General features: G+C 28.6%; 2 protein-coding genes across 2 annotated transcripts; one reads left to right on the top strand and one right to left on the bottom strand.

Annotated features, from left to right (window-relative positions):
* Positions 1-683: 683 nt before the first annotated feature.
* MKS88_003923 (AP2 domain transcription factor) lies at positions 684-7,715 on the bottom strand (the record flags this gene model as incomplete). Its single annotated transcript, XM_067217058.1, has 1 exon — positions 684-7,715. One exon carries the CDS (start codon positions 7,713-7,715, stop codon positions 684-686), a length of 7,032 nt encoding a protein of 2,343 aa, XP_067072731.1.
* Positions 7,716-8,208: 493 nt separating this feature from the next.
* MKS88_003922 (uncharacterized protein) lies at positions 8,209-8,812 on the top strand (the record flags this gene model as incomplete). Its single annotated transcript, XM_067217057.1, has 2 exons — positions 8,209-8,225; positions 8,449-8,812. The coding sequence occupies 2 exons, from the start codon at positions 8,209-8,211 to the stop codon at positions 8,810-8,812; spliced, it is 381 nt and encodes a 126-aa protein (XP_067072730.1).
* Positions 8,813-13,243: the final 4,431 nt, after the last annotated feature.

Genomic DNA, 13,243 nt, shown 5'->3' with positions numbered 1-13,243 from the left:
GTGAGGTGGGGGAAAAAAAAAAAAAAAATTAAAATAGAACATAATGATTGCACACATACATATGTATGTACGTGCATATATATTTGCATATACGCCTTTTCATTAGCTTCAAAACGGTGTATATAACAAAATTCTCTACAAAAAATTGTAGAACTAAAAAAGAACATCAAAAAAAAAAAAAAATAGGGTGTTAAGGGGAAAAAATTTGAACGGGTTTACAAAAAAAAAAAAAAAAAAAAAAAAGAAATATTGCAACAAATTACACCACATTTTAGTCATATATATATGTATATGTTAGTTCTGCACTGTGCCAATATTCGCGCTGTAGGGCATCCTAAAATACATCCTACTGTAAATTCCCAAAGATACGAATTAGTGGCATTTCGATATTTCACTTATAAATAATTGTATTATATGTTAAATTGGTGTATTATCCTCATATATCTTGCATTAAAATATGCGTCTATTTCGTTTTTAAAAAAAAATTCTCTCATTTGTTTCGTCCTTTTTTTCCTCATTTTTCTCTTCATTTTTCTCTTCATTTTTCTCTTCATTTTTCTCTTCATTTTTTTCCTCATTTTTTTCCTCATTTTTCTCTTCATTTTTTTCCTCATTTTTCTCTTCATTTTTTCCTTACTTTTTTCCCTTTCTTATATTCTTCCCTCACCCGTTCAGACATTCGTTCACTTTTCCGCTTGCTCGTTTACATTGTTCGATGGATACCCATTGTTCATGCTTATTGAATTTAATAGGTTACTTGGTAAATACTCAGTATTGATTGTGCTAGAATTAGATGTAGATCTTAATTTATCTATCATTTTCTTACTGGAATAATATTCATAATTATTAACATCTTTTATATTAGACGTTGATGGACATATGGCTGTTGTGACTGGGTTGGACGTCTTTTTAAAGCAGTTGTTATAAATCACCGTGTCGTTATATTTATTCAAGCCTTTACCAAAGTTATGCAAACCATTCTTACCTAGTAAATTTTCATCTAGACAATTTTCGTTCAGTAAATTACCCTCATTGTTGTACATACTTAAGTTATAATACGAATCATTAAACTGAGATTGAGCTTGTCTATTTACTATGTTATTACAAGAATTGTTTTCTCTCTCAAGTTCATCATAGTTTTCCAACTTGTTCATCATATTGTTATATTCGATATCATGCTTACTATAAATATTGCACTCATTGTTTTCATGTGCACTATTACTTGAACTATTTTCATTGTAGTTATAGCTGGCATGCTCGTTGGAGTTCTCATTGCCGCGAATGTTACTACGAATGTTATCTCTGTTGTTGTTATTACTACTAGCGTTGTTTATATCGTTCTTCTCATCGTTCTTCTCATCGTTCTTCGCATCGTTGTTAGCATTATGCACACCGCTGTTTGCATCACTATTTACACGAGTACAATCATTATAGTAAATATATTCCATCCCTATATGTTGACCCGCTTCATTCCGCTTCGAATATGCTTGGGTGCTATACTTCATTGTAAAAGCGGACTGAAGCGATAAAGGCGATGATTCCTCTACATTTAATTCATTTTCATCTTTATTATTATTATTATTATTAGTAGTAGTAGTAGTATTAGTAGTAGTATTAGTAGTAGTATTAGTAGTAGTAGTAGTAGTATTAGTAGTATTAGTATTATTATTATTAGTAGTAGTATTAGTAGTATTAGTAGTATTATTATTATTATTATTATTATTAGTGGAACGGTTGGTAAACACACTTTTGTTTTCACCACATTTTATATTTGTAATGGCTGAAAGCGATTCACTCTTATCAATTAGCAGCTTGTCATTCGGGGCAATTAAACTGGCATTATTAATTATGTACTCATTTGTGTTATTATTGGAATCATTATCGCGACTTATCATAAGCAAATCATTACGATCATTGTTTATTATTTCGTTTGGACTCTCTAAACTAGTACACAAGACACCACCACCATCATCATTATCATAATCTAATTTCTTAATATCTCTTAACTCGTAAGGAATACTTGAGTAATATTCCTTCCCACCAATATTATTAAAAGAAATAGTACAATTTTTGTTATTACCATGGTAATAATTGTCCATTCTGTCAGTACATGTTGTTACCTCATATATATTCTGACTATCTTGTTCACGTTCATCATTTTGATCATTTTCATTATTTCCACTATTTTCTTTTATATCGCTATTTACTTGGCCTATCAAACTGTAGTCATCATTTAACGCAAACATATCACCATAGGAGGTCATGCCCGAATTGTCTAAGTACATCATACTGCCTCCATTATTCATGGGACGATGATATACACCCACACTTTTATTATAGTCCAAGTTAGCGCTCATATCGTTCATATTATTCATATCGTTCATATCGTACATATCGTTCATATCGTTCATATTATTCATATCGTTCATATCGTTCATATTATTCATATCGTTCATATCGTACATATCGTTCATATCGTTCATATTATTCATATCGTTCATATCGTTCATATTATTCATATCGTTCATATCGTTCATTTTATTCATATCGTTCATATCGTTCATTTTATTCATATCGTTCATTTTATTCATATCGTTCATTTTATTCATATCGTTCACACCGTTCAAGCCGCTTATAGCGTTCATGCTGCTCCTATCTGGTAGGTTTATGCTTTTCGTACAACTCATTGATTTATTCCTTTCCTCACTCCTCGGATAACATACTTGACTGTTCATGTCTACGTAACTGTTTATGTTATCATATGTCAATTGTGTACAATTATTATCATCAATAGCTGTATTTACATTCTTTTTATTATTTATTTCTATAGGATTTAAAGAATTATGGTAATTATTCATATGACTAAAATCAACACCTCCCAAATGCAATATGTTAACTTCGTTCACCTTCTTTGAATTTTCTAAATCTTTAAAAACATTGTCATCATTTGAAATATCATTTATGCACCCCAAATTGCTCACGCTATTCATATAGCCAAAATTCCTTAGATTCGTCCCACTGTTCATACTGTTCATACTGTTCATATTATTCGTATTACTTTTATCATTGGCAATGTCTACATCGTGGTAATTGCTAATACGATAATTCCCATCTGGTTCATTATTCAACTCACCTAACCGATTTAAATGATACGCACCACTTAACGTAGTCATATCATTCTGATCGTGCATATTGTTCACAGCTTCCGTGTGATTTACGTTTTTCAAATTGTTTATGTTATTCATGTTGTCCAAGTTTAAACTATTTACATTACCTACACCCCTATTATTATTGACATTGTTCATGAATGTAAAATTATTAATATTGCTCATAGAGTATATACTGTTAATGTCGCTCATACCGTTTATACCGCTCATATTGTCCATGCTGTTCCAATCATTCATGCTGACTGATTCGTTTACATTTGTCGTTTGATCTGTTCGATTCATGCCATTCACACAATTCAAATCTTGTGCTCTGCTTAAATGGTTTATATTATTTTCATTTTCCATCGTATTTACATTATTCAAACTATTAACACCGTTAACATTGCTTATATCGTTCGAACTCTCCATCAGGTTGCTTACATTGCAAGAATTTTTCCTATCGCCAAAAGGGGTAACATCATTGTAGTAGTTCATATCCTTTAAGTCATTCATTTCGTTCACGTCGTTGATCTTTTTCAAATTGTGTACGTCATTTACATCGTTGCCGTTGTTCATCTCATTTGCATGGTTTACACTACTTACAGTATTTAGCTCAATTGCATCCATCAGAAAAGGGGCATCCTTAAAATTAGCTGTACCGTCCACTGGGTTTAGTGCATTGGTACAGTTGTACATAGATTCACTAGCATTAACTAGGGTATGATCCCCACTGTTGATATTAAAGCAGTAATTACCACCATTATTATAATTATAATAATAATAATAATTATTATTATTATTACTACCATTCGCACTATTGTTACTACTAGCACAATTATTACTATTACTATCATTACTATTACTATCATTACTATTACTATCGTTACTATTACTATCATTACTATTACTATAATTATTGAACACATTTTTACAATTGCTGGAAAAATAGGGAGAATTATTCTCCAATACATTAGGGTTAACTCCTTCTTTTCCATCTACTAAATTGCAATTTACTTTATCATTGTACAAAGATATATCAAAAGGGGGACTATTTACAGAATTACAAAAAGAGTTTTTCATAGGTATGTTTTGAAAAGACGGATCAGATAATGCATGCATGTAATTTTCAATCTTATCATTTTTATTAACATTCCATCCTACTGCCAATATATGTAAAGAGAACAAATTTGCATAATACCTTTGTTCCATTTCAAAACATTTATTTGAATTTAATGGTACTTCAAAATATTCATAATAATTTTGGGAACGATATTGATAAGGTACTCTATATCCCCTGGGGTTTTCAACAAATTCGACCATGCTGTTTTGCATTAAATTAGTACTATTATTCTCCTGTTTGTACTGATTATTTACATTGTCGTTCACACTGCCATTCGTAATGCCATTCGTAATGCTATTAGTAATAACATTCGTATTGTCACTCTTGGCTGCTTTATTTCTACTCCTCGTGCTCCTCAGATTCATTAGACGCTCATTCCTTTCATTTTCATTGTTGTATGTATTACTTCCCTCCTTGTTCTTACAGTATGAAGCACCATCAATGCCAATACCACTACCATTAATGCCAATGTCGTTAATGATACTACCGTTACTAATATTCGCACCCCTGTTGTTGCTCGACAAATTAGCGCAATTAGAGTGCACCAACATATGAGCATTGTTCACATCGTTCATTGTGCATGGGTTACAGGCAGTATACATGGCACCCATTTTATCCACACAAGAATCAAACATGCTGTAAGATGCCCTAGTTCCATTTATATGGTTGAAAACGGGATTACATTTATTATTTACTGCATCTAAAGAATATACTTTTTCGCTAAGTTTATTTAACTTGCAATGTTTCTCTTCTCTCTTTCGACTGTTCAACTGATCCGCGTATTGTTCCATGCATTGCTCCGGGTACTGTTTTGTGTATTTATCTACATCTTTCCCCTGCTTGTAAGTCCCTTCGTTATATCCATTAGTTACGCCTCCATTTTGTTCCTCCTGATAGTTTTGGACTGTCTGATCCATATCTATTCTTTCTACATTAATCATTTTTGAAGTCAAAAGATCATTCGTAACGCAATTGTGTTTTTTTCGTTCATAGTTTTTCACGCACTGATCTGCTTTGTACCTCAGAATTGTATACCCCACCTCTTTTTGAAGTCCTCTTTTATTTTTTCTTAAATTAACTTTACAATACATAGAATAATTAAACATATGTCCGTCATCTATCGAATCATTATTTTTGTAAATTCGATTAGCACCTCTTTCCCTCTTTGTATCCTTATCCTGTACTTTGCTATTTAAACAAGTTAATTTTTTTTCATATTTATATTCTTTTTTCCTTCCACCTTTCTTAGGAACATTTAAAGGAGTCAAATTATTATCCTCCATAATATTTTTCTTATATTTCCTCAAGGTGCAACCCTTCTCTTTATACACTCTTTTTTTCTTCTGTATTTCACCATTATTATTGTTCATTTCGATATTATTATAACTAAAATTATTCTGTAAGTAGTTCGAATTGGATACAGAACCAACACTGTTGTTGTGATTAATTAAATAAGGATTGGTATTATTGAAGGGATAATAATTTTTACTTTTAAAATTAGAACTATTGATATTGTTTAGGTCATTGCGATTGTTACCTGCACTGTTCATGTCATTGCAATTGTCACCTGCACTGTTCATATCATTGCAATTGTTACCTGCACTGTTCATATCATTGCAATTGTTACCTGCACTGTTCATGGCATTGCAATTGTTACCTACATTGTTCAGGATGTTTTTTACAAACTCATTCGAATTTGTATAATCACCTCCAAAATTTTCCTCTCCCATGTAATGAAAATCCTGTATATTACTATGCATGTTCGAATCGACGATGTGATCCATATTTTGGTCCCTCGTATACCTCACATACTCAGATGGGTTATTCCCTTTAGTTGAATAAGAGTACTCAGCAGAGTAATCATTGCCTTCTAAACTATTATTTACAAAGAAATTTTCAAAGCTTGTACTAGGCATATAATAACCACCATTATTATGTATCGTAGATTCTACATGCACATTTTTATTATTCAAAATGCTTTTATTCTCACTTAATGGTACAGATGAACTACAACACTTAGCAGCATCATTTGAAAGTTGATTATTGGCAAGGGTAAATGGATGGTAGATGTGCATATCTTCCTTTAAATTACTTACTTCCCCAGTTGCATTAATCATATCACTACTATCAGCTTTGCAAATTTCTCTTTTGTTCATAACCATTTTACATCCTCGATATATATTTTTATTTTTCCAAGTTTTCGTGCTTTTACATCTAGCAGAATAATTTTTCTTCTTGCCTAATATATGATCATGGTTCAGATTTATATCATAATTATTTAAAACAAAATTTTCATTACTTTGTAGTAAACTTATATTATTACACGCTCCTGACAAGTTTGACATGTTTTCCACATCATAAGCACTACTCACATGTGTATGAACAATTTGCGTTCCACCAACAATGATACCATTATCACTTACACAGTTAGAGATGTTGTTTATAATATTAGTTCTGTTGCTAGTTGCTATAGCGCCTGTGACTGTTTCTGTGTTCATAATGTTGTTATTTATTCTGTTTCTTCTTAGACCTTGTCTAATTCCTTTTTCTTTTAATATGACATCCTTTTTCTCTCCTTTAATAGCATTTTTAACTTTATTCCTTCTTTTAGTATTTTTTTTCATATACACATTAATTTTAACAACAGTTCTATCTAATCTTGAAAATCTTGTCCCTGTAGCTTTATGTAATAATATAGGATTAAATACACCTTTAATCATACTTTGGGCAAAAGCTTCTGCTCTTTTTTGAGCTTCATCATTACCTACTTTTTTACATGACCATCTAGCATTCATAGGAATACCATTATCTATCCATTCAACTCTCCATTCTCTTTCAATTCTATCTCTAATTAAGGATACATGATAAGCTCCTATATTTTCATATACCCTTACTACAGGTGGTCCTTTATCTGGGTATAGTTGTTCAAATGTTATTCCTGATTTTAGTTTTTCGATTAATTCTTTTGCTCTTAACTTAGCTTTATCATTTCCGTACTTTTTATATGAAATCCTCTGTTCTCTTCTTACATCATTTTCATACCATTCGACCACTAAGCATCTTTCAGTTTTGTCAATTAGAATTACGGGTTCTTTGTTTATTTTTGCTACTTCTTCACATGAAGGTATGTAACTTGGGTTTTCTTCTTTTTCTGTATTTCGTCCCTCCAAAATTGAGTTATGTTCTCCTACCTCCGATGTTAGGAAGTTACAATCTTGCGAATTTTGCGCATTTTTCTCAGTTTGTCCAATTTTCCCAGTTTGCACCTTCTCTTGCTCATCCTTTTTGCTACAATCATTTTCCAAACAGTTAGCATTCTCATAACGCAGCGAGGAAAACTGTATATTTTCTTCCTTACACACTTTTTCTACTTTTTCTACTTCTTCTACTTCTTGTGCAGGACATTCAGTCAATTCAGTAGAGCTTTTATCTAAGTTGTAATTTTGCATTTATATTTATCTTTCACGGAATGCTTGAAGGGGAGCACTTAGGTCAAGCAGCGCACACGTATATGTGCACATACACACAAACACACATATACATGCAAATGCACATATATATGCACCAAATGAACTGTACATTCGTTTATACGTTTTGTGAAATCAAAATTTCAACTGAGCTTGTGCTTATGTGCATAAATAAATGAACAATCAAGGAGTAGATGACTAATTGTATGGCAGTGCCCATATAACGAACTACATGTACACACACACATAAAATAATTATACAAAAAATACAAACAAATTCAGAGAATTTTTAACAAGGCTAACTGTAGACTTAAGTACATAAACAAACGTTAAAAAAAATATAAAGAGGGGCGTGTCTACTGCCACTGTGATGAAAAAGAACAAACAAATGCAAAAAAAATTGAAAAAATATATGTACGAAATGAAAATATGGAAATGTTGACAAAGGCAGATTAACACAATTCTTTTAAAACAAATGACACAAAGACAATCGTAGAAATAATAGAAATTCACTACATTAGTAAGTTATACTATTATTACCACCTAAAATGTTTTGATAAAACGAAAAAAGTTTACATACTCTTCTCATCTAATGTATCAGTGTTGTACAAATGAAGAGCAGCATACATGCCATTAACACAAATGGACGATATACGAAGGGGGAGGAGAAAAAAATATGCAAAAAATAGCAAATATGGTAAAGAAGACAAACAAGGGTAAGAAGACAAACAAGGGTAAGAAGTCAAACTAAGGTGAGAAGTCAAACTAGGATAAGAAGTCAAACTAAGGTGAGAAGTCAAACTAGGATAAGAAGTCAAACTAGGATAAGAAGTCAAACTAAGATAAGTAATCAAACTAAGATAAGTAATCAAACTAAGATAAGTAATCAAACTAAGATAAGTAATCAAACTAAGATAAGTAATCAAACTAAGATAAGTAATCAAACTAAGATAAGTAATCAAACTAAGATAAGTAATCAAACTAAGATAAGTAATCAAACTAAGATAAATAATCAAACTAAGATAAATAATCAAACTAAGATAAGTAATCAAACTAAAATAAAAAGACAAACAACATAAAAAAAAAATAAAAAAATAAATAATAATAAAAAATAACAAAAAAAACACAACAAAAAAAGAAACAAAAGAAAAAAAGGTTAGGAGATTTATTAGATTAACTTACAAATATTAACTTCATCAAAATTCAAATCTTTGAAAACTCTTCTATATATTTGTTCTTTCGGAATAAAATTGCGTTAACTCAATGGTTATATAACTGCGTAGTAGCAGTAGAACGTACAAAGCTACTGTTCTGGGAAAAACATAACTTAATAAAAAAAAAAAATAAATTCAGTAATGTACATGTATGTATACATACACGTACACATACACGTACACATACACGTATGCATATACGTATACATATGCGTATACATACACGTACACATATGCGTAATCATATATATACACTTCTTAATTTTATGCGCGGAAATATTCCCCTTTGTAATATGATATGAAGTATAACTATTTCTATAGAATAGAAAAAAAAAGAAGAAAACGTACACATAGTCGTATCAAATACATATGTACACTTCTTGGCTTGAAATTATTTATTATTGCAAAATATTTATAAAATGTGTTTGTTCATAAATGGAAATAATGGAACTAGTCTTATAAAACATGATGGAAAAACTTAAAAATATACATACAAAAAAATATTACAAAAAAGATACCAAAAAAAATACAAAAAAAGAACGAAAAATCATATAAGTATAAATGCATGCATATGTACATACATACAAAGACACCTGTATATATATCGTAAAACAAAAACATCGCAATGCAAAAAAATAAAGTTGTAAATTGAAAATCATACTTACAACCTTATTACGACAAAACAGAGGATATATCACTTCTAAAATTTGATATGCTTTAGAATTAAAAAACAAGTTAAATATAACAAATGAAAAATAAAATACGAATAGTACACAAATTACTCAGAAGGTACATATATAAACGTATACATATGTACCTATGTACATGCTTGTTTATTCACGCGTATTACATGCAAATGCGCTTGTCTTATGATATGACAAGCACTCATGTATCACACACACAAGCAATATGTATATATACTCCTTATATTTTAACGTACACAAAAATGGAGCATGAAGTGTTTGTCTAATTAAGTAATTCATACTTAGAATATTAGAGTTATCAAAAGGGGAAAGTAGTTAAGTCAAAACGAACTAATACACTGAGAAATAAAAGTAAAGACAAAAAGGAAAAAAAAAAAGGGGAAAAAAAAAGGGGAACAAAAAAGGGGAACAAAAAAGGGGAAAAAAAAAGGGGAAAAAAAAAGGTGAAAAACAAATAGAGGAAAACAAATGGAGAAAAACAAAACGAAAAAAACTAAAGAAAAAAAACTAAACAGAATAACAAAAACATAAAAAACGTAAAGAACAAATCAAAGACAAAAACAAAAACAAAAACTAACAAAAGATGACAAAGTATTTAAAAAAAATTACAAAGAAAACTGTAATAAACTAGATAAAAAAAAAAAAAAGTAAATTCTCAAAACAAACCAAACTAGAAAAACAAAATAAACTAACAAAGATAAAGGAAACTAAAAAATCAAAATAAATTAGCAAAAAGACAAATACTTTAAGCAAGGAATAATCTAGACAAATAAGTTCAATAAACAATGAACAATGAGTAACACGTGAAAAGAAATATTTTCTCTTACTATTCTTTTTTTTCTTTTTTTTTTTTTTTTTGGTTGTAAGACATATGCTTTATTGAAACAAAAAATATAAAAAAAACATTGATAAAAACAAATAATAAAAATAAAAAATATCATTAGAAATAAATCATGAAGCAAACAAAAACGTTAAAAGAAATTTCTCGCTCCTCGCGTATAAGGACAAACGTAATTTCAGGAGATTTTAACAGAACAAAACAAAACAAAAAAAAAAAATTGAAAAAAACGCAAAAAAAAAAAAAAAAAAAAAAAAAAAAATGAATACATAAATAACGATTAAAAAACGTTAAAAAACGATTAAAAAACGATTAAAAAACGATTAAAAAATGATTAAAAAATGATTAAAAAACGAATAAAAAACGAATAAATAACGGATATATAACGAATAAAATACTAATAAATAACGAATGAAAACAGAAAAAAAAAAAAAGATAAAGATAAAAATCCCGATTAAAGATCAATATAAAGACGACAAAGTAGAAACGAAAAAAAAAATAAATTATTGCATAAGTGTATTTATAATTAATTAAATATGCATGCAGGGAAAATACTTGAAAAAGCTAAAAATGAACTAAAGTGAACTAAAGAAAAAAAATAAAAATAAATAAAAAATCAAAGATACGTGCGTTGAAGCAAAAAAAATGTAAAGGATACATTCCGTTAAATATACAACTAAATCTCAGAAAATAATATTCACCTGTCCATTAAATTTTCCACATATATACGTAAAGCCTATCATACTATAAATATTCACATATGGATGTAATGTGCGTGTAAGTATATATATGTTTACAATGTGTATGTATATGTAATTATTATTTACATGTTTTCTTATATACAAATTATATATATGTACAGTTCTGTATATACGTATATATATATATTATATCTAAAATACTGTATTGGTTTTTTTTTTTTTTTTTTTTTTTTTTTTTTGCACACATCATATTTACAAAATTTTACATTTTTGAAATATATTTTTTTTTCTTTCTGCACACTTATTGCATTAAAAATACCGAAAAAATAAATTATATACACTAACATTGAACTGTTTATTACTTTTTCCTATTCATTAAATACTATTTAAGCACATACATATATATATATATATATAAAATGCTAATTATACTTACAAAAATAATTTAAAAAAAAAAAAATGAAAAGGCAAATTCTTTTCATCAAAAATGGTAAGTATATACCTACTCATACCATGGGTAAATAAAAGAGTTGTATTTCTATTCCTCTCTAGAAAAAAAAAAAAAAAAGAAATACAAAAAAGTAAACAATACATACTCATGTATGTGCTAACGTTTGTGAGTTAAAAATGTATATGTACAAAAATAAAATGTCTCATATGATGCAAATATATCTATAAAATAATATTCCTTTGAATTTTTTAAATTTCCCTAATTTGCATTATTACCATTATGAATATGTATATACTAACGCTGAAAAAAAAAAAGACGGCATTATTCACAGGGAATATATCATAGAGCTATAATCTAAACGCAGTTTACAAGTGGGATATTAAAGAATGAACACATATATAGATTTATGCACACACACACACATATATATATATATATATATATATATATATGTATGTACGCGTGCATCTTCTCCAGTTATCTTTTTTTTACTTCCTGGGAGACCTTTAATTTGTGAAGGCCTAAGAGGATGTATTTGCTTAATCATCTATGCATTCATTTAACCATTTAAATAACTAATGAATTAACCGTATAATTATTTCTATAATAATCTATTAATGTCTTCAGTGTTATTCAGTGTTAAGCGAAAAATGAAAAAATATAGAGTTTATAGTGTAACTTCACGAATAGCGTTTTACCTAATTTGTTCACTTTTCAGTGTTGTACATTTTAGCACTCACATATTATGAACAGCGATATATCTATCTAAATTTTAACGTTTGACAAACAATACTAAATTTGTTTTTATTTGATTTGCTTTATTTGAAACAAGTTAAACCTTTACTGGGTTTTTAAAAATAATAATAATTTTTTTCGAACAAATTTTAACATTTAAACAAAAAAACTTATAATTGGCCTTATTTTGTAATAACAGAAGGCATAACATCCATATCATGATTTATTTTCATTCGATACGATGAAACTTACAAAACATAAGGTATGTGTGTGTGCGTGTGTTCTTTTTTTTTTTTTTTTTTCTAAATATTTTTTCTCTTTGAAATTCTCAAAATCGCAATAATGACCCTTATTAATTAACTCAAGTGTCAATGAAAGTATATCAAACGAGCTAAATTCAACGAATTCTTTACCTATATATAGTACAAAATATATAAAGCAAAATAAGGTACTAGTTCATTTATTGCACGTTTTTATTATGATGTTCGTGCTGCTTTCCTTAAGTGGTTTCTAACGGTTATTTGTTATAAATTGTTTACAGTATTTTTTATATTTTTACATTTTTATATCTTTTATTTGTTTTATATTTTTTTTTTTTTTTTTTTTTTTTTTTTCATTTTACTTAATAAGATGTTTCATATGCAAATATATTTCCATAATCATATGAGCTTAGCATACATTCAGTGCAATTTTTCTCATTCATGTTCTTTTTTTTTTTTAAATGCTCACTATTTATAAGCTTGCATCGCAAAAAAGGCATTGTATGCCTATATAAAAAAAAAAAAGAAAATAAAGAAATTTACTACATATTTGTAGGAATGAATTTTAAATTCAAACCTCAAATTTTAAATATTTGAGATTATAACG

The sequence above is a fragment of the Plasmodium brasilianum genome, chromosome 11, assembly GCF_023973825.1.
Source record: "Plasmodium brasilianum strain Bolivian I chromosome 11, whole genome shotgun sequence".
Classification (NCBI taxonomy): Eukaryota; Apicomplexa; class Aconoidasida; order Haemosporida; family Plasmodiidae; genus Plasmodium; species Plasmodium brasilianum.
Note: the sequence above shows the minus strand (reverse complement) of the source record. Positions and strands in the feature narration are given on the sequence as shown.